Source organism: Schistocerca cancellata, chromosome 3, assembly GCF_023864275.1.
Source record: "Schistocerca cancellata isolate TAMUIC-IGC-003103 chromosome 3, iqSchCanc2.1, whole genome shotgun sequence".
NCBI lineage: Eukaryota > Metazoa > Arthropoda > Insecta > Orthoptera > Acrididae > Schistocerca > Schistocerca cancellata.
In genome coordinates, this window is record NC_064628.1 from 10,603,910 (window position 1) to 10,625,841 (window position 21,932).

At 38.5% G+C, this 21,932-nt stretch overlaps 1 protein-coding gene across 1 annotated transcript in view; it reads left to right on the forward strand.

Moving 5' to 3' along the window:
• The first annotated feature begins 2,704 nt into the window (after positions 1 to 2,704).
• Positions 2,705 to 21,932, forward strand: part of LOC126176779 (DNA-directed RNA polymerase II subunit RPB2) — a 97,358-nt gene continuing 78,130 nt past the window's right edge. The window contains exons 1-4 of the mRNA XM_049923947.1: positions 2,705 to 2,861; positions 2,961 to 3,181; positions 14,921 to 15,125; positions 15,475 to 15,602. Of these exons, the coding sequence (XP_049779904.1) occupies positions 2,846 to 2,861; positions 2,961 to 3,181; positions 14,921 to 15,125; positions 15,475 to 15,602 (570 nt within the window). The 5' untranslated portion in view covers positions 2,705 to 2,845. The remainder of the gene's footprint in view (positions 2,862 to 2,960; positions 3,182 to 14,920; positions 15,126 to 15,474; positions 15,603 to 21,932) is intronic.

Sequence of the window (21,932 nt, forward strand, 5' to 3'; positions counted from 1 at the left end):
ACGCTATCTGTTGGTTAGTTTGCAATAGTCCGCCTCCTTAACTGAGTGGCAGTGCATCTGACTGGGGTGCAGCGAGTCCAGGTTCGATTCCCGGCCACGTCGGTGATTTCCTCCGCTTGTGGCTGGGTGTTGTGTTATCCTCTTCATCATTTAATCGTCATCGATACGTAAGTCGCCCAATGTGGCATCAGCTGAAAAAACTTGCAACTCAGCAGCCGAAGTTCTCCAGGTGAGGATACCCTGTTTTCAGTACCATAAGATCATTTATTTCAGTTTGTCATAGCAGTAATGTCTTCGAGTGTTATTTATTTTATAAATGTGTTTATGGCTCCTGATTTATCCTTGCGCGAAATCTGTTTTAAGGTCCAACATTTGTGTTTCGTCTTCCTTGTATTTAATTCTGGTCACAGCTCTAAAGGCACTATAACATTGATTTCTCCCTCCCCCGCCCCTTTTATGATTTCAGTTGATACCATATTGAAAGCTGTGCAAGTACGTTGAATTTGTGGCATTGTGTGAATGGTTGCTCACGGATACCACTATAGAAAGCCATAACTTTTGGCATAATATTAGTTATGTGTGTGAAAATGGCTTTAGTTAGTTTCATGTCCCATGGATTATTTTTCTCGAAAGATGAAACTATCTGACTAACAGTGTATGTGTCAACTCTGTTCTGTTATTGTAAAACCTAAATCAATTTTAGTTTTCAGATTTCTGGCTTCACTTATAAATAAGGTGATTGAGCGATTTTCACTAAATAAATTTCTATGTACAAAAGTCAGCTCTATTTAAGGAGAAAATACTATTCTTTATAACGTGATGTGTTACATAAAAAGAACAAAAATGGATCGGATGAATAGGTTCTATTTATTTCGATATAAATATTATTTCAGGGTTTGTACGTACGTATTTTCGTTAGCAAATTAGTGTCGATGTTTTGGAATCTTGTTTCACTCCTCAGTAATTTACCACACAAAGTTGATCAAGGACATCTGTGATGAGTTTTGCTTTGGTCATTAATGAACATTATCGTTGTTAGTTCCTCAATACCGATACAATACTCAGACTTTTTTTTACCGCAGTGGTATTTCATAACCTCACTTTCAACGTTCGGTGCTGGGCGAATTGACGTGACGTCCAGTGTGGATACACCCTAGAACGCTACGGTGTCGTGATGTGACTGTCCGTTGATACCTACACTCCTGGAAATGGAAAAAAGAACACATTGACACCGGTGTGTCAGACCCACCATACTTGCTCCAGACACTGCGAGAGGGCTGTACAAGCAATGATCACACGCACGGCACAGCGGACACACCGGGAAATGCGGTGTTGGCCGTCGAATGGCGCTAGCTGCGCAGCATTTGTGCACCGCCGCCGTCAGTGTCAGCCAGTTTGCCGTGGCATACGGAGCTCCATCGCAGTCTTTAACACTGGTAGCATGCCGCGACAGCGTGGACGTGAACCGTATGTGCAGTTGACGGACTTTGAGTGAGGGCATATAGTGGGCATGCGGGAGGCCTGGTGGACGTACCGCCAAATTGCTCAACACGTGGGGCGTGAGGTCTCCACAGTACATCGATGTTGTCGCCAGTGGTCGGCGGAAGGTGCACGTGCCCGTCGACCTGGGACCGGACCGCAGCGATGCACGGATGCACGCCAATAACGTAGGATCCTACGCAGTGCCGTAGGGGATCGCACCGCCACTTCCCAGCAAATTGGGGACACTGTTGCTCCTGGGGTATCGGCGAGGACCATTCGCAACCGTCTCCATGAAGCTGGGCTACGGTCCTGCACACCGTTAGGCCGTCTTCCGCTCACGCCCCAACATCGTGCAGCCCGCCTCCAGTGGTGTCGCGACAGGCGTGAATGGAGGGACGAATGGAGACGTGTCGTCTTCAGCGATGAGAGTCGCTTCTGCCTTGGTGCCAATGATGGTCGTATGCGTGTTTGGCGCCGTGCAGGTAAGCGCCACAATCAGGACTGCATACGACCGAGGCACACAGGGCCAACACCCGGCATCATGGTGTGGGGAGCGATCTCCTACACTGGCCGTACACCACTGGTGATCGTCGAGGAGACACTGAATAGTGCACGGTACATCCAAACCGTCATCGAACCCATCGTTCTACCATTGCTAGACCGGCAAGGGAACTTGCTGTTCCAACAGGACAATGCACGTCCGCATGTATCCCGTGCCACCCAACGTGCTCTAGAAGGTGTAAGTCAACTACCCTGGCCAGCAAGATCTCCGGATCTGTCCCCCATTGAGCATGTTTGGGACTGGATGAAGCGTCGTCTCACGCGGTCTGCACGTCCAGCACGAACGCTGGTCCAACTGAGGCGCCAGGTGGAAATGGCATGGTAAGCCGTTCCACAGGACTACATCCAGCATCTCTACGATCGTCTCCATGGGAGAATAGCAGCCTGCATTGCTGCGAAAGGTGGATATACACTGTACTAGTGCCGACATTGTGCATGCTCTGTTGCCTGTGTCTATGTGCCTGTGGTTCTGTCAGTGTGATCATGTGATGTATCTGACCCCAGGAATGTGTCAATAAAGTTTCCCCTTCCTGGGACAATGAATTCACGGTGTTCTTATTTCAATTTCCAGGAGTGTAGTATGACTCGGCCAAGCCAAATCACACACAGCTTGTCTCTGGCGACGCCTTTCACAGTATACTGTATAGACCAGTGAACCCTGTACCGAGATCACTGGTATAGGCGAACTCAACATTATCTTTGACTGACAGTGGTACTTCGTGAAGTTCGTACTGTTTTTAGTGGAGTTGTTGGTGGAAAGTGCTTCGTGATTTGAAGTGATTTGTTTTATTAACAATACAGGATGTATGATGACGAAGGTAAGTAGTTATGTTTTATATGAACGTTCCTATTATTCTGTTAGTTGTCACTCTTATTGCAAACAAGTTTGTTTAATATTTATTTAATTGTTATGACAGATCAGTATGAAGACGATGGCGAGGAAATCTCCTCAGAACTGTGGCAGGAGGCCTGCTGGATTGTTATCAACGCGTATTTTGATGAAAAGGGTCTTGTACGACAGCAGTTGGACTCATTCGACGAATTTATCCAGATGTCTGTTCAACGTATCGTAGAGGATTCACCACAAATAGAGTTGCAGGCAGAAGCTCAGCATACATCAGGAGAAATTGAGAATCCTGTATGTTTTTTAGTTTCACTTTACCATTTAGTGCTGTAGCTTGCAGTATTGTCGTACCGAATAGTGCCTCTGAGTTGATTACGAACAGATTACCAGTCTTCAATATATTTTGAACACGGTACTAGCCGACGTTGACTGTGTTTCACTTGTAAAATTCGCTGTGCAGTTGATGTAAACCAACGTGTGTGTGTGTGTGTGTTCGTTCGAGCGCGCACGCGTTCCGCTAAAATTTTGGATACAGACAGCTTTTATTTTTATTTAGATACATCCGCACAGACAGAAGAGTAAACATCAGCCTAGTTTAATAATCGTTTGTTTTACTCCAATCATTTTTCTAAGATACATTTATGCGAAGTCATAGTATAATTCTTAGGTTTGTCCAGATTGAAACTCAAATGGAAGTTGTATGTTTTTACTTTACTTGAAATAGTCTTACACACAATTTGTAATAATTTGTGTCGCGAACAAACGATTCCACCAGTTTGTAATAAAAGGAAAAGGGTGATATTTTAACTGTTCATGTTGCTGAGACTGTCTCTCTCAGATGGAAAACCAGTACTAAGCAAAAGAGAGAAAGCAGAAAGGTGGGAGGAGTATATTGAGGGTCTATACTAGTACGATGTACTTGAGGGCAATATTATGGAGATGGAAGAGGACATTGATGAAGATCAGATAGGAGATACAATACTGCCTGAAGAGTTTGACAGAGCACTGAAAGACCCAAGTCGAAACAAGGCCCCAGGGAGTAGACATTCCATTAGAACTACTGATAGCCTTGGGAGAGCCAGCCATAACGAAACTCTACTGTCTGGTGAGTAAGATGTATGAGACAGGTGAAATACCTTCAGCCTTCAAGGAGAATATAATAATTCCAATTCCAAAAAAGCGAGGTGTTGACAGGTTTGCGAGTGACAGAACTAAAAGTTTAATAAGTCATGACTGCAGAATAGTAACACGAATTCTTTACAGACAAATGGAAAAACTGATAGCTGACCTCGGGGAAGATCCGTTTGGATGCTGTAGAAATGTTGGAACATGTGAGGCAATACAGAAGATAGAGTAAGGAAAGTAAAGCCTACATTTCTGGCATTTGTAGACTTAGAGAAAGTGTTTGGCAATGTTGACTGGAATACTCTTTAAAATTCTGAAGGTGGCAGTTATAAATTACAGGGAGCAAAGTGCTATTTACAATTTGTACAGAAACCAGATGACAGTTATAAAAGTCAAGGGGCATGAAAGTGAAGCAGTGGTTGGGCAGGGAGTGAGATGGGGTTGTAGCCTATCCCTGACATCATTCAATCTATATATTGATTAAGCAGTAAAGGAAACAAAAGAAAAATTTTGAGTAGGAACTAAAATCCGTGCAGAAGAAATAAAAACTTTGAGATTCGCCGATGACGTTGTAATTCTGTCAGAGACAGCAAAGGACTTGGAAGAGCAGTTGAACGGAATGGACAGTGTCTTGAAAGGAGGATATAAGATGAACATCAACAAAAGCAAAATGAGGATAATGGAATGTAGTCAAATTAAATCAGGTGATGCTGAGGGAATTAGAGTGGGAAATGAGACACTTAAAGTTGTACATAAGTTTTGCTGTTTGTGGAGCAAAATAACTGATGGTCGAAACAGAGGATATAAAATGTCGATCCCACCCGTCGGCTTTGACTTGTGACGTAAGGCTGTTGTGGTGTGTGACGTTATGATGGCGTGTAGTTTGGTGTGTGTGTGTGGCGTGTTTGCTGGTGTCATTATGTTGTAGTTCGTTGTGCCCTCTGGTGGTGTGTTTAGGGATTTCGTGTTGTGTGGTGTAATGGGTTCAGTTTGGTCTTGCTCATTCTAGTGACTTTTATGAAGGGTGAAAATTTATATTGTGAGGCATAGATAATAGATGGGTGACAATTTTAAATTTTATGACAAGGTCGAAATTTAGTTGTTTCAAGATTGCCACCATTCCAAACATTGATGAAGATAAATGTACTGAATGCGGGCTTCTGCTGCAAAGATTGCAAGAAAGTCACATTTCATACAGATTGCACATAAAATAATTTTTATGTTTTAGCTGTTCTGGTTCTCACAGTTATGCTAGTTCGGACTGTAATGAGAAGGTCTGCTGTGAATATTAGAAAAGACATTGGAAAGTGATAAGTAAATATCGTTGGCTTTCAGTCAGAGGGATAGTGTTAAAGGAAGAGCTTTGCAGTATAAGTAGCAGACATGTGGAATACTGCTCACAGTAATGTAGCATAAATAGTGATTTTTGAGCTTTTAGTGACACAGTTTAAAAGTTTTGAGATGTTCAATCTAATTGTCAGTTTCATTTTCTTGTAAAAATTTTGACTGTGTGTTATTATGCACTCTGCGGCAATACCGGACTTCAAAATTACACCACATGATATAATTGGATCAGGAAGTGGTTTGGTGAAGTGAAAATTAATGTATTGGACAAATAATTTGTGAGCACTTATTACTAGAATAGTAATGCTTTTGTCTCAAGTGCATTACAAAAATATTAATCTGTCAGCTTCGTAAAGGAAAAAGAAAAATTCTGTACATAGCTATCCAAATATGGTATGGAAAGCTCTGTCAGAATGTCAATTTAAGAGTAAAGGGGACAAAACACCAAATACAAGTGTTGTTCTACAGGAACACAAAAAAGAATGAAAACTCCACTAGTGTTTTGCCAGTATTAGTTTGGGTTGATTCAATGTTTGTTCACAATTGGTATTCATCAGTAAAAACTTAGTGGTTGCTACAGACCTATTGTGTGCATTTAGTAATAGTCCTTCTTTAAAATTAAGTTCATGTTCCTTGTTTTTATATGTTCAGTGAAAATTTATTACATGCTGCCAAATTGTAAATGTTCTCAAGTTTCATTTGCCTTCCCAACAAGTTGAATTTAATGAAATACTTTAGTTTGTCACATGGTTAGGATTTATTCAGATTTTTGGTGAAACTGAAGAGTGCGTTTCCACCTGTCAATTTTGAACTATAATGTCAAGATGGACAGCCCTACTTTGAGCGTATACAATATGGTTATCATGACACCAGACATTACACACTCAAACAGACACAAATAATATGAGAAACATTTATTTGCAGAAATTCAGTGAAACTAGTGGGACAACCACGGTAATTAGTATTTTGGGTGCGGCAAAGTAAGTACAATGATTCTAATACTGAAGATGTACCAAAACAAGTACTAATGCAAAACTCGAGGAAGATTTTCACAAGGGAACCTCCCCATCACACCCCCCTCAGATTTAGTTATAAGTTGGCACAGTGGATAGGCCTTGAAAAACTGAACACAGATCAACCAAGAAAACAGGAAGAAGTTGTGTGGAACTATGAAAAAAATAAGCAAAATATACCAACTGAGCAGTCTATGTGCAACATAGGCAACACAAAGACACTATGAGCTCAGGAGCGCCGTGGTTAGCGTGAGCAGCCTTGGAACCGGAGGTCCTTGGTTCAAGTCTCCCTCGAGTGAAAAGTTTAATTTCTTTATTTTCGCAGTTATGATCTGTTTGTTCGTTCATTGGCGTTTCTTTTCTCTGTAATAAGTTTAGTGTCTGTGTTTTGCGACTGCACCGCAAAACCGTGCGATTTGTCGATGAAAGGACGTGCGTCTCCAATGGGAACCGAAAACATTTGATCGCAAGGTCATAGGACAACCGATTCCTCCACAGGAAAACGCGTCTGATATATTCTATACGACACTGGTGACGGCATGAGCGTCACATGACAGGAATATGTTGTCGACCCACATAACTTGTACACTTGGCGAGTGGGTAAAAAGATTCTTCTACCTTGCCCGATTTAGGTTTCCTTGTGGATGTGATAATCATTCCCAAAAAAATTATGAAAACATAAGAGTTTGTCACATAAACTGCAACAAATGAATGCAACAGTTTCACAGTCGCACAGTTTTCCCTGTGCTCTGTCAAAACATATGTTTTGACATATTTTCAAATTTTTCCGTGTGTAGACCGTCAAATCCTTCATATGTCCAAGCAAATCTGAACATGTCCTGGAATTTTGGAGAGCGAAATAGATTGTGTGTGAGTGCCTGAACTTTGATAATTGTCTGAAAATAAAAAATTAAACTTATAACTCGAAGGAAGACTTGAACCAAGGACCTCTCGTTCCGCAGCTGCTCACGCTAACCACGAGACTACTGCGCTCCTGAGCTCTGACTATCCTTGATGTTGCTTATCTTGCACATGGACGACCCAGTTTGTATATTTTGCTTTTTTTTTTTTTCATAGTTCCACACAACTTCTTCCTGTTTTCTCGATTGATTTGTGTTTAGTTTTTCAAGGCCTATCCACTGTGCCAACTTATAACTAAATCTGAGGGGGTGCGATGGGGAGGTTCCCTTGTCAGCAACTAACAAAACCATAAAAAGAATCTGAAAAAAGAAAAAATGTTACCTGAAATGTCCATTGACCTACATAGTTCCAATGAATTCCATGATACAAAAAACCATGCACAACTTGACAAATGTGCTATATAACACTTACATTGATCTATATAGCTAAAACTAAGTTCATGGTACCATGAAATGAAAACTCGCTCATATAGCTGATATTGTAAATGTAACCTCACCAATGTAGGTAAAATAAATTCCACAGTATATGCATTACAGTGCAATGGAATCACCAGCAACTAACAGCACAGTCCAGAAATTCACAAAATTGCATTTACACAGATTTCAGTACACAAGAAAAACACACACACACACACACACACACACACACACACACACACACACACTTATTAAAAACAGTGAAACCATAAAAAACACAATTAGTTGACACACAAATCTAGAAATAGCAAAAACATCATCAACACAATCTCTCAAATGGCTGGCCTAGACTTCTCAATCCAGGCATCCCTCCAGATAGAATACTACATGTTGCCCTGCAGATAATGCCACATGTACTGCTCCCTCGCCAGAGTTGCAGCAACTTTGTTCGAAGCTTCTCTGCAAACATAACACTCCATATAGTCAGCAATTAAACTGAAGAATTGTAGGGATTTAATCATGGCCAACATGTCATCCTCCATTACGGCATGCATGAACATACTTGTGAGCTTCATTGTCATATCAATAACTAACAAAAATGGATACCAAGTATAAGCTGGGCATGAAGACATTGTGTTGATATAATTTTTGCCGTTGCTAGATTTGTTGGCTGAGTTTCTTTGGAAAGTGTGTCACATATTTGGTTTGACCTTGCTGAAAACGTCCAATTTCCATAGTTGTCCCATTAGTTTTATTTCTGCAGTGAAATATTTTTCTTATATTATTTTTCTGTTTCCATGTGTAATAAGTGATGTCCCCTCTAGGAAACCAGCAAAGAACCTCCTGTTGACCTTCCAGCCGTTGTAATGGCAGAGTGGCTGGCCTAATTCAGTTCTGTTTTCATTGCAGTCATAATTACAATCTTTCTTCATTGCAATCTGTTACATGATGTGCTTGGTTGTTCTCCTGCCTCTCCCAGTAATTTCCATTATGTTCCTGTCATTATCTGAGCTGTCCTCAGTTTTGGAAGGGTTTTCACATTAAAGTATTTCTCAGTGCCATAATTCGGAACTGGCTGTAAATGTTTGTTTTCAACACATGCAAAGCTTGGTTTGGAAAATCTTGTGTAGCTTACATTAATTTGTACTATTAAATTTTTTGGTGCTTTCGTTATACATTATAATCATTACTTTTTTAGAGAGGTGTCAAAATTGCCTTGTTGAATTTTTCCATTAGTTGTTAAATTTCATGTAGGGTGCAATAGTTTAGTCAAGTGATTAGTAAAAAATAGTCTAACAAGAAGCATATAGATAGTGTCTCTGGGGTAGTGTATCAGGTCCAATTCTCTTCCTGATATACCAGTCACTTTCCAGGCAGTATGATGTGGAAAAGTTACGTTTATGAATAGAGCATGTAATAAAATAACATCAAACATAAAGAAAACAAGCAGTGTTTGCTTGGAACATATAGGATAAATCTATAGATTGTGTAACAAATACAATTTTTTTGTGATGGTTATTGATTGTCAAATCTGGATGCCTTATTTGGATCCTACAATTAGATTTCGGAAATTAAATTTCCAACATGTCTATATTTGCTGCCGTGGCTTAGGTCACCAACGCATGCTTATGCAGTGGGATTCAACTCCCGGGTAAGCAGGTTCGAACCCTGGTGATAGAAAAAATTTTTGCTACCAGTATTTGGCTGGCAAGTGGGGAGAGGTGATGGTGTAAAATTATTGATCAGCAGACTCTGGGTCAAGTCCTGGTTTCAATGCCAAACCTCTCTGCAGTGTCTCATGAGATGAGGGCATGTGGCACTGTTTATGATTTGTCCTTCTAGTGGGGATATTGACACACACACACACACACACACACACACACACACACACACACACACACACACACACAGCATTACAAATATTGTAATGGAGCGTGTTGCAAATAAGCAAACAAATAGAAAGTCATGTGGATGAACACAGAGACTTTAAAATTGATAAAGTTTTTGTTGGTGAAGCTCAAAACAAGAAAATAACTTAATACCAGAAACTTCATTCTGGGAACAACTTCATACCTAATAACAAATGCTCTCTCTGATCATGATGCAGTTACAATAAATAAGATATTGCCTTACAATAATAATACTTCTCAGTAGAAATCAGTTGAAAGAATTGATGACTGTAGAACGGAAGTTTAATAATAATTTATGAGAGATGACCTGGAATGGAGTTTTTATAAAACCAAATGTGGATATAAAATGTAATCTATTCCATGATAGATTCAGATCGATATCTGGAAAAGCTTTCCACATAAGCTGATCAGAAAGTATACTAAACAGTCACATAAAAACCTTTGATCGCACAAGGGATTGAAGTATCTTATGAAAAGAAAAGGGAAATGTCTGTTGACAAGGACAAATAAAGATCCTGCAGCAGGTGTAAAGTGCAAAAACTACTCAGAATTACTAATATGAGTTTTCTGGAGATCAAGGAACCCACACAGTCAGAAATTAGTAATTTTGGGAACAGACATAAATCTATATGGCAACTAGTAAGAGACAGGACAATAGCCCACAGAATACGATAACATCACTTTTGATTTAAATGGAATGGCTGTAAATGGTAACAGGCAGCAGTTACGTTTAGTAATTATTTATTAAATGAAGTTGACAGTATATAGAGAAATAGTTTGAAAGATAAATTCAAGGAAAATAAAAAATAAAAAATTCAAATTATGAATGTCTCATCCACTTATCATTCTGAAGTTAAGAACATTCTGTATTATTTCAAAAATAAAAGTGCATTTGCATTTAAAGGTGTTTCCAACAGAGTACTGAAGACTTGATCTCATATAATAAGCTCTATCTTTTCTAAAACATGCAATGAATCACGACATTTTTACAGGGATTGAAATAAGTCATTGTTAAAACCCTCAATAAAAAATGTGCCAAGAAAGATGTTGGTACCTACCAAATTCTTCCACTACTGAATAACCCTCTAAAATTTTTGAGAAGCTGGTATATTCTAGAATAATGTAACATATGAGCAACAGTAATATCACCAGTAAACCAAAGTTTGGATTTCAGAGGAGTCACTTTACTGAGAAAGCCATTTGCGTGTTCTGTCACCAAATTTGATAAACAGTTAGTTACAAAAAAAGTCTTCGGTGTTTCCTTTGATCCATTCAAGGCTTTTGACTGTGTGAATAACCATACTCTCCTAAATAAACTGATGTTTTATGGAATTGATGCTATAGTGAACCAGTGGATGATCTAATTCAAAGAATATGGGAAGTTATGGTAAATAATTCCAATGCAAGGAGGGGAGATTGTTCTGACTTTGGAGAAATCATTTTGACCTCTGGAGTTCCACAAAGCTCAATCTTAGTTCCACTATTATTACTCATTTATGTTAACTACCTTCTGTCTAGCATATAACAAATGACACTAGTATTGTTGTCAGTCCAGATATACACAGAGCAGAAGCAGAAATTGTAACTGATGATCCTAAAAGGGCTGAATGGTTCTCGTTGAATGGCCTGTTTGTCAACAAGACAAAACATATTCAGTTAGGCCCATCTGAAGGTAATGGACTATTGATAAGTATTAAACATGGCAAGGAAATAACAGTTACGGTGGGATATTCAAACTTTTTAGCTGTCCTTATTATGAGAGAATGTAAATGGGGAAAAAACACATTTAGGAACATATTTGAAAGGTGACTGTAAATAACCATCAAGTAATGTATAAAATACATGTTTGACCATCGGCTATTCTTGTTTTAAACCTAGATATCGACCAGTTTGTCATGGACCATCTTTACAGATAAGGGTTAAAATGGTTTAAGCCACAACATTTCATTTGTCATTACTTAAATAATGTGTAGAGCAGGTCATGATTATCAATATACGACACAGGACTTTTAGAAGCAAACATACAAATAACAAGTGTACCCAGAGCAGTACTGAAGAGGTGGTCAGTACTGATCTTACCTTCAGTACAACTCTGCGTACAATTGTTATTTGTATGTTTGCTTTTAAAAGTCCTGTGTCGTATATTGATATTCACGAAATGCTCTACACCTTATTTAAATAAGGACAAATGTAATGTTGTGGTGTGGCTTAAACCATTTTAACCCTTATCCGTGAAGATGGTCCACGATTGAAACCAGTCGATATTTGGATTTAAAACAAGTGTCTGACAGTGAAACATGCATTTTATACACTTTTGGAACTCCTAAAAAAGTTAGTTCAGCCACATTTTCACTTAGAATCATTGTAAATCCTGGTTAGAAAGGGAACAGTATGTTGATATAATTTGTGTATTTTCATTATCATATTCAAAATAATGTTCCGGGGTAACTCATCTTAAGAAAGAATGTCTTCATTGCTCATAACAGTGAATCCTGTATGGTTCTCTATCGTGATCATCTTGTACACATCCGTTTATAGTGTTAAGTCTTTTGATTAATGCTTCATGGTATGTCTATTCTCATTAAGTTTGTTGTACATAATCCAGTGCAGTTCAACAGGGCCATAATATGTATAATTACAGTACCTGAAGAAAGTAAATAATGATCATTACTCGGCAACAAGATTATCTTTAGCATGGAAGGTGTGAACAATGCTGCCACCAAAATTTGTAATTACCCACCTAAAGGTATAAAATTTCTGGCAGGCAACAAGGTTTAATTTGAAAACAACCTGTAAAACTTCCTCCTTGACAACTTCTTCTATTCTGTAGAATTCGTATTTTTGTAAGATTAAAAATGTAGTGGGTAGGAATTACTAAACTGTACAATGCCACATGCAAAGTAAAGATGGATCAGATACAGTATGTTCTGATGACATTAATTCCTTTTTTATTTTACCTGATTGTGAATGTGAAAACTTCCTATAGGGCAGGTTTCTCATAGGCTTCTGGTGCTGCTCTCATTGAATATGAGTCAAAATCCTTCTCAGAATCTATGAATGCCTATGCAAAGTGGTGTTCTGTCTCAGTGACTTGTTAATGAGTCATTGTGTTCATCCACTTCTAGCCAGATTGTTACGAAGCCTCATTAAAATCAAATGTTTTTCTAAGCAGTTAGTGATAATTTTAGTGAGTATCTTGTGCTTTGTCCTTTGTCTCCTTTTTTATTAAATGAAAAGAAGTACGGCATTATTCCAATTGTGGTTAGTTGGCTTGTGATGAAAATATTCTGCAAACGGGTTTGCAAGTTTGTTTGCCACCAGCTTTAACTGTTTCGATTGAATCTTCATTTCAAGATGCCTTTCTTTTTGTTATAACGTTATTAACTGTTTCTGATTCATCCCTTTAACTATGTAAATATTTAGTGAAATATTGAAATGCTTGTACAGTTCCCTCCATGTTGTTGATTACTGCAGAAGTTGCCTACTTCTAAAATGTGATGTCTACTAAATATATGTTTTGCTTTCTTTTTAACTCTCTATTATTTTCAATTTTTTCATATTATAAAATGTCCATTGTATTGTTTGGAATTCTCTTGAACACACTTCTGAATAGTTTAATTTAGCATATGCTGTAATTCGCTCGAACCTCCTGCCTTCTCTTAAACAGCTGCCTCATTCTATTTGAGAATTAATTTTTTTTCTTTCATTATGTCTGCACCGATTGCTCCTTTTGTCTGTATATAATTTTCATTTTCCAAAATGTTAAAAGTTGGTGCTTATTTGATCTGCTACAGCTCCCTGTCCTTAAAAAATCATGATCTATGCTTTGGACTGCCTGCCCCCAAGAGTTTCTCTCTCACGTCATAAGTCAATAGTCACTTGCAGTTGGAAAGTGTCACATCACATACAATGTCATTGCTGTGGGGGGGGATCCATGTCTCTTTGATTTCCTTGCCAAATCCAACTTGTAACAGTCTTATTTTAGAAGAACATGTTAAAGAAAAATGTTGCTTTCAGCAAATTCTTTTGATATGTGCAATGTTATTTGTGCTACTCTTGTATTCAGTGTTTTCCACTGAAGACTTTCTATAGTCTTTGTTTGCTTTTCCCATTAAAATGCTCCATTATCTTGTCATGAGATTTAACAGTATCTGTAAGTCTTCGCGGATGTCTTCTACCTAATCAGGTTGCGGGTGTTTCTGGGCATTTACTCACACGATTTCAATGCTGTTTTATTTTTAAAACAAACCTTGATTTTGTCTGGAACTACTTTAGTATATGTAATAATGTTTTTAATGTTCTTGTTTACAGTAAAACCTGGACCTGAGTTTCATCAGTGCTCTGTTCCTTTATAGTAAAACACATTTGTTCTCAGTATTTTGCTGTGTTTATAACAAGCATACTGTAACTTATCTATTTGATTATATTAAGGTCTGGTTCCAACTCCACTAACATATTCTGATCTTATCAATCTGAAACTTTTCTGTAGTCAAAGTGGTAGAAACAGAACAATTTCTGAGGGTGGTGTTCTTGTCTGTTTAACCAGATGTCTTGTAAAACAAAGTGGTTGTAGCAGCAGAGCACGCATGTTCTGAATCCATTGCTTAAATTTGCTTATGCTGACATTTCACCAGGACTAGACTACTGACGTACCTAGAACTTGCACGTGAAAGTGGGGTCTCTGAAAGCTGCACCCATGATATAAACTAGCCTGTCAGAAAATGAAGTCATGAAAAGACACTTAAACAGTGCTAAACACTGCTGAGCTGCACTCGTTGTAATCTCAGTCCAGGTCCTGAATGCTCCAAAATCTGAAATAGGAATAAAAGCGGTCTTTTTGCATGCCCCTCACATTCCAAAGTTGACTCCATACCACTACTGTATCTCTCTGTCTAAAAGTAATCTTTGTTATTTTATTTGTACTAGCATATGCAAGGCTTGAAATTCTGAGTTGGACATTGATACTTAACTTGGTTTGTCTTAAACGTCTTTAAGATGTAAGTTTACACTAACCTTTCCCCTCCCCCTCCACCCCTTTCTGAATCAGGCCAAGTCATATTTTGCAGTTGAAGATAAATTGTGCTTTTTATGTTTGTCTTGTTTTCTAGCTTATGCTGTATGTATCTGACATCCATGTATTCAGATTATTTGTACTTTATATTTGAAGAACATCTATAGGTTGTAAATAAAGATGTAGTCATTCTTGACTGGTAATGCAGTGTGTATTATTGCTGTTGCAATATATACTGTAATTCAACTTTTGTTTACAGCTTTTCATGTCAAAAATGTATCTTTTTTTAACAGCCAAGGTATTTGCTGAAGTTCGAGCAAATATATTTGTCAAAACCAACACACTGGGAGAAAGATGGTGCCCCTTCACCAATGATGCCCAATGAAGCAAGGCTACGTAACTTGACATATTCTGCTCCACTTTACGTTGATATATTGAAGAGGGTTGAAAAACATAAAGAAGAACCTGTTGAGACACTGCATCAGAAAACATTCATTGGTTAGTACAGAGATTTCTGAAAGTAAGATTGAGTGTTACTGCAGAATTGGCAACTTTGGCTTAATGAATGCAAAATTTAAAACTAGGAAAGTAAGTTCTGAAAACTTCAATATTTCAGTTGTGAAACTGAAGCTCTGGTTAAATATGTACCTGTATACCTGGTTGAATGTGATACGTATTTGGGATCCATTTTATTTTTATTTATTGTGAGGGCTTGCCATGTAATTGCTTTCAATACTTATTGTCTTATAGTTGCTAAGTTTCTAATTTTTGATAACTTCTGTGATTTCCTTATCTGATGAAAGCTTTCTTCTTTTGATTGTTATTACAATGAGCCAATTGTTTACAGGAAAAATTCCTATAATGCTTCGTTCAACTTATTGTTTGCTGAGCACTCTCACGGATCGTGACTTGACTGAGTTGAATGAATGTCCTCTTGATCCTGGCGGATACTTCATTATAAACGGATCAGAGAAGGTAAAATTTGTTTTATACTTGATTAAATAATTTAGTTTGCTGTTGATTGCAAATATTTTCCTGTAAAAAATAAGCCGTGCTGGCATTCCCTAGTGAGTGTGAAAAGAGAACTCGGACATCAGTGTGGAAAGAGAACTTTGACATGGACATCAGTGTGGAAAGAGAACTTTGACATCAGTAACTTAAACAGATATGCCCAAACTGTCCTTGCAGGGGCCTGTAAGATGGCAGTTGGTGTCAGGTGGTGGATCTATTGAAGAAAGATGAGGCATCACTAAATAGCTGTAATTACACTACCCCTATCTATAACAAGAAATTTCAGTTTGTGTTTTTTGCTGTTGTGTATGATATAACAGAACATAAATTTGTAAGGAATTTATGTTTTAATGTTTAATTTTGACAACCAGACTGCAATGTTCAGTGTCACCTCTTGCAAGTCTTGCAGTCAACTTAGAAGCGTGGAGTGGGAAGTTCTCTAAAAGATGTCCTATTGTCTGTTCCTCTACGTCTGTCACACACTTCACTTTCACTATAACACCACTTTGATATGAGCCATATCTCCCTTGTTTGATGTGGGATGCATTTGTCAGCCATTTGTGTAAGGGAAGATAAAAACTCTGCAACCTTCATTGTTGGTTTTGCATCAGGTGAATGTTCATTCCAGCATGTTTTCATATCTTGGTGAATTCTGTAACTTGAACGTTGACCCAAGGTGGCTTGCATGACTTTGGGTGTGTAGCTGGCAAATTCTGGAAAGTACTTCTAATAAATGCATTCTTATATGGCTCTATCTTATTGAGAATCTGAGCATTTTCACCTTGCTAGCTTTTCTTTTGATATCTGAAAGAACAGTATTGGATTAAACAGGCAGCCACCGACTGCAGGTAGATCTGACAATGCCAGTAATAGTCTCATTAAGACATACATCTATCTAAGTTGTACATTTGCGATTGTCCCATCCAGACGCACAATAATTAGCAGCGGAGTACACAAGTGAAAGTGCATCATTGCATAGCATACTTACCTTTGCTTCCCATCTGTTGCTGGCTATATTGTGGAATAGATTTGCTGTTGAGCCAAGCTTCTTTGATAGGTGTGTGCAGTGTTGCTTAAATGACAGTGTCCATTTGATACATTGAAATGTGGGGACATAGTTATGGGAAACTTATACCGCATCAAATGTTGTTTAACTTCCTGCATTCATCTACATTATTGAGATGAAATACTGTTGCCTCTGTTTGCTTGGCGTGGTTGAAATCTCCATTTGTGAACTACTTGTTTAGTTATTGTAACAATACTTGATACTTTTATTCGGACAGATAAGGGGCAATCAAAAAGTTTCTGTTCAAAGACCATAAGGCCAGAATTGGTATGCTAATGAGGCAAAATCGCCATGAGCATTGAGACAATTATCCTACCAACATACAAGATACCTATATGGTAAAACGCCGCATCCTGCTTGCTGTTTGAAGTAGTTTGTAAATGCATGCTGCACGTCCTCATTTGAGGGGAATTGTTGACCCATCAAAGCATCTGTTTTTCAGGGACGAAAGCTGTATAGTCACATGGGGAGAGATCAGGACTGTAGGGCGGGTGTGTTGGCACCACTTCTGTGTTGACACATTTGCAATGTGGGAACATACATTATCATGAAGCAGCAGCACCCCCTAGTCATAGTTTTCCTGAACGTTTGGCCTTAATTGCACACCATAATTTCTACAGTGCTGCACAGTACCATTCCTCTGTGACGGAGACATCGTAATGGATGAGGCCGGTCTCAGATAGACCATGAGGACGAGGTTCAAACTCGCATCTGGCCATCGTAATTTAGGTTTTCTGTGATTTCCCAAAATCGCTCCAGGCAAATGCTGGGATGGTTGCTCCATCTCTAAGGACCTCATTGTTGACAGGATGTTAAACACTAATCTGCTCTCTGACAGACCAGCACGGAACTTGCCACATCATTCCACAATGGTGGTTTTCGACAAACATGCTGTCTTCACACGTTCCTCATTCTCCGATAAATGTCTATTGGTGTTTGGTCTTCGGTAGCCAGGAAAAGAATAACAGCTTGTTGGTCCTGTTTGAACGTATTTAGTAGTGATGTTGCCATAGTTCATGTTACTGCATTTATTGGACACACATCATCAAGACACGAATGCCACACTAATCTCTTGCTTACCATTTTTACTCGAATCTAAGCCGCACTCAAATCTAAGCTGCACCTGAAAAATAAGACTCAAAATCAAGGAAAACAAATTTTCTCGAATCCAAGCCACACCTGAAATGTGAGACTCGAAATTAAAGAGGAGTGGAAAGTTTTAGATCACACCTCCAAATCGAAACGAAGTTAGTACATTGTAACATGAGACACAATTTAGGTCGAATGAATGAAGATACAGCTACAGTAGTTTGATTAGAGTCGTAAGCTTAGCAGTTACACGTTACCAGGTAGCCATTGCTATGCGTCAGGTGCTCCGTCCATATTTATACGGGTACCCTTCCTTTTTCACGTGCTTTGTCTGATTTGAATCGATTGCTTATTTTGCTTTGATCTGATAAGTGCGGTTCTCTTTGTTATAGGTGTTTGTAACTCTAAGCTGAAAATGCATTATTGTACTGTCATGCATTGTTTGTCCCATTCTGATAATGAGAGTTTACGACCTGTCGCCGCTCGCGGCATGGCTTGCTTTTGTGCGTGCTACCGCCGCTTACAGTAAAATGATCAACATGAACCAAATAATAGACTGCGTATGATAGAAAATGTTCTGAACGAGAGTTTAGCAAAAAATTTTCTCCATTTGAAAATCTTTGTAGATGCCTCTTTAGTACATTACATTCTGCACAGAAATCAGTCATCTTAGATTTAAAAATCTAGTCAGTTGCCGTGCTTAATTTCCGACTGTCTCACTATTCAGCATAAGAATAATACCAATATAAACATGACATGATATGTATATTCTTCCGCGTTTGCTGTTGTCTCCCTCTAGTTTCATAGTTTATTAGGCAGACAGGATTTAAATGAGATAGCAGCAAACACGAAAGAATACATGTTATTATGTTTACATTCGTATTATTCTTATGGTGAAGAGAATATTGCAAGTGATTCATGATTCATAAAAGTTCCTATTAGCAACCATATCTTGTCACAGGAAGGAAAAAAAATTCTGAACTTAGAGTTGGCCATATTGACATACATCCCAAACAGTCTTGCCAGTTGGATTTTCGTAGTAGATTTTTAGTGATGACTTCAAATACAGTGTGTGGTGTTGTCTTCAGTCCGTAGACTGGTCTGATGCAGCTCTCCACACTTTTCTATCCTGTGCAATGCATAGTAGCAACACTTATAAAATAAGAATGAAAATAACTTTGAAATTAAACGCTGAAATTTTAAAACAAAATTTTATTAGGTTTGTAATACATCTTATATGAAATGTCTAAAATATCATTCATGATTCTGAATCACTATCACTCGATTCTTTGTTGCTCATTTCTTCATACAGAGTGTCGTCCTCCATACCATCTAGTGCATTGGATATTGAACATTTTTTAAGTGCTTGTTGCACAGTCTGAGTTGGAACACACTTCCATGCATCATAATAAATTCATTGGCACACTTGCGACAAACTTAAGCCTTTTACACATCCTGTTGGTGACAGTTGTCTGTCGCCTTTCGAAAGCCAGTCTGTGTACACATCTTTAAGCTTGTCCTTAAATGGTTTATTCAAACAGACGTCGAGTGGTTGCAGAATTGACGTCATCCCACCGGGAATTACTGCTAAGTCAGTTTTGCTTTCCTCTAATTTTCATTTTACTGCAGGTGTTGTATGGCCTGCGTATGCATCTAATACCAACAGACTGTCTAAAACAAGCATTGCGCCAGGACGACGATCCCACACACGCCTAATCAACTCCAGCACCATGTCCTCCGAAAACCACCCTGTTTCGTTTGCTCGTACAATTACGGTTTTTGGAGACACTTCCAATTTCGGTAAAGTCTTTCGCTTCAAAACTATGAATGGAGGTAATTTTTGTCCATCTGTTGTGCAAGCAAGCCTGATGGACATCCACTGTTTTTCACCCCCTGATGTAAGGACACTTATGTCTTCCTTTCCTTTGGCGTCAACCATATAATTTGACGGCATGTCAAAATATACAGGAGTCAGCATTTCCTATCTGACGAAGAAGGTACCAGTATTGCTTTTCCGTGCGCTGCCTAGTTATGAAGCACTGAAATTCCACAGGTTTTTCTTCATAATTTTTCGGCAGCTTCTGTGTAACTGAAGTTCGCTTCTGAAGTGAAAAACCCCAATGCTTCATAAACAGATCAATCCAGCTGCGACTAGCCATAAAATTTTCGATTTTTTGCTCTTTAGCAATTTCACGTGCCTTAATTTCTAAAATTTCTGCGTTCACAGGTAGGAATTTCTGACGCTGTTCCTTAACAAATTCATTTAAAATCACTTCTAGTTAATGATATTGGCCACACTTCGGCCCACTAAATGTTTTCCTGCTACTTGAACATTCAAATAATTTGTCTCTCTGCCGTTGCCATCGCCTGATGTTGCTCTCATCAATCCCGTATCGCAGACCTGCAGCATGATTAAAACTTTGTTTCGCAAAAGAAATAACTCACCTCTTGAATTTGGCACTATAACGAAAGTGCTTCATTATGGTTCACTAACACCAACAAGCATTTCACAAAATTCCATGAAGCAATAGGTGCCACTACGTGAAATCTTAATGGGCCCCAGCGTATCAACTCGTGCAACAATCCTAAAGCCTTGTGCATTGTTGGTATTTGTGTGTAAAGAAATTTATTTTTGTTGGTATGAATATTTGAAAGGCTGCTACATTCGAAGATGGACAATACGGAATTTATATTTACTTCGTTGGATAATGTATGAAAATGCAGTGGTTGAAACTCGTGGCAGAGAAAAAAGCTAGTCTTCAAAGATTTTTTTTTTTTTTTTTTTTTTTTTAATTTATTTTCTGACGCAGAAGTTTTGACGCCAGTATTTATCTTTGTGCCTGCAAAGCATGCCTGTGTAGCGCTAAATATATTCGATGGCATGAGTTAGTTGTGACAGTACCTACCAACATTTTTCAGAAATTCCGCTTACTTTGCACTCGATTCCAAGCTGCTGGCAGTTTTTTGGATTACAAAAACCGGAAAAAAAGTGCGGCTTAGATTCGAGTAAATACGGTACATACCAGAATTGAAGTCACACTACATTGCATATACACTATAGCAACATCCTCAAATGGAAACTTTTTGGTCACCCATTATACCAACTCATCTACGTACTGGATTTTCATGGAGCTAATTGCTGGAATGTTGTGGACGTACAAACTAATCAGTATGGGAGCCAGGGTTAATCATTGAGCAGACTGTTATGCGGGGTTCGCTGTCTACTAGCTTTTCTATTCAGAAAAACTGAAAGTGTTTGATCAGAAAGCATGTTAAGTAAACTTGCTTGTATCAAATGTGCAATTACATGGAAGCCAATCCTCCTCCTCCTCCTCCTCCTCCATACTATATTGCAAACTGCAGTCAGGTTGACGAAAGATGTAACTGATTTGAGATCTTTGAAATAGTCAACCCTTTCTCAGAGCATTAGCACTTGATTTCAGTTACTCTGATTTTATAAAGCCACCCTGCTCCACTAGAATTCTTTCATGTACTCTTGGATGCAGTTGAGAATTAGCATCTCCAGTTGTACCAAGAAGGGAGATGGGTCTACAGTTAGCTGCATAGAGTTTGTCTTTGCCTGGTTTCAAAACTGCTGTTATTTTATATTTCATAAGCATCACTGGAAGTTTGCCGGTTCAAAATATTTTGTTGACGAATTCAGGAAGCCGTTGTTTTCATCCGGACTTATACAGACGTAAGGTACTCTGAATACACTAGATAAAGTTCAGCATGAGCCCAGAGTTCATAGACACCAGCTACAAGCATACTGAGATTTCAAACAAGATCTTTTCGTATAGTGTTTTCTTTGGGTTATTTATACACCATATCCCAATTTAGCTTTTGAAATTTTGATTAACCTGGCAGCAACTGCAGTAACATTTGTGTGTGTGTGTGTGTGTGTGTGTGTGTGTGTGTGTGTGTGTGTGTGGATCTGTACCAGGTTTCCTTATAAAGTACCTGGCTTTACAGCTGGAATGTGTAAAATTCAGTGGTCTTCTGCCATTTCTTTTCTAGTAAGATTAGTAAAGACTACATTTTCATTTTTTTCATTGTACGTACGCTTCTAAGCAGAGAGATACTATAACTCTTAAAAATACAAGCAGTAACTCCAAGCTTGCACCATTGTTAAATGCAAA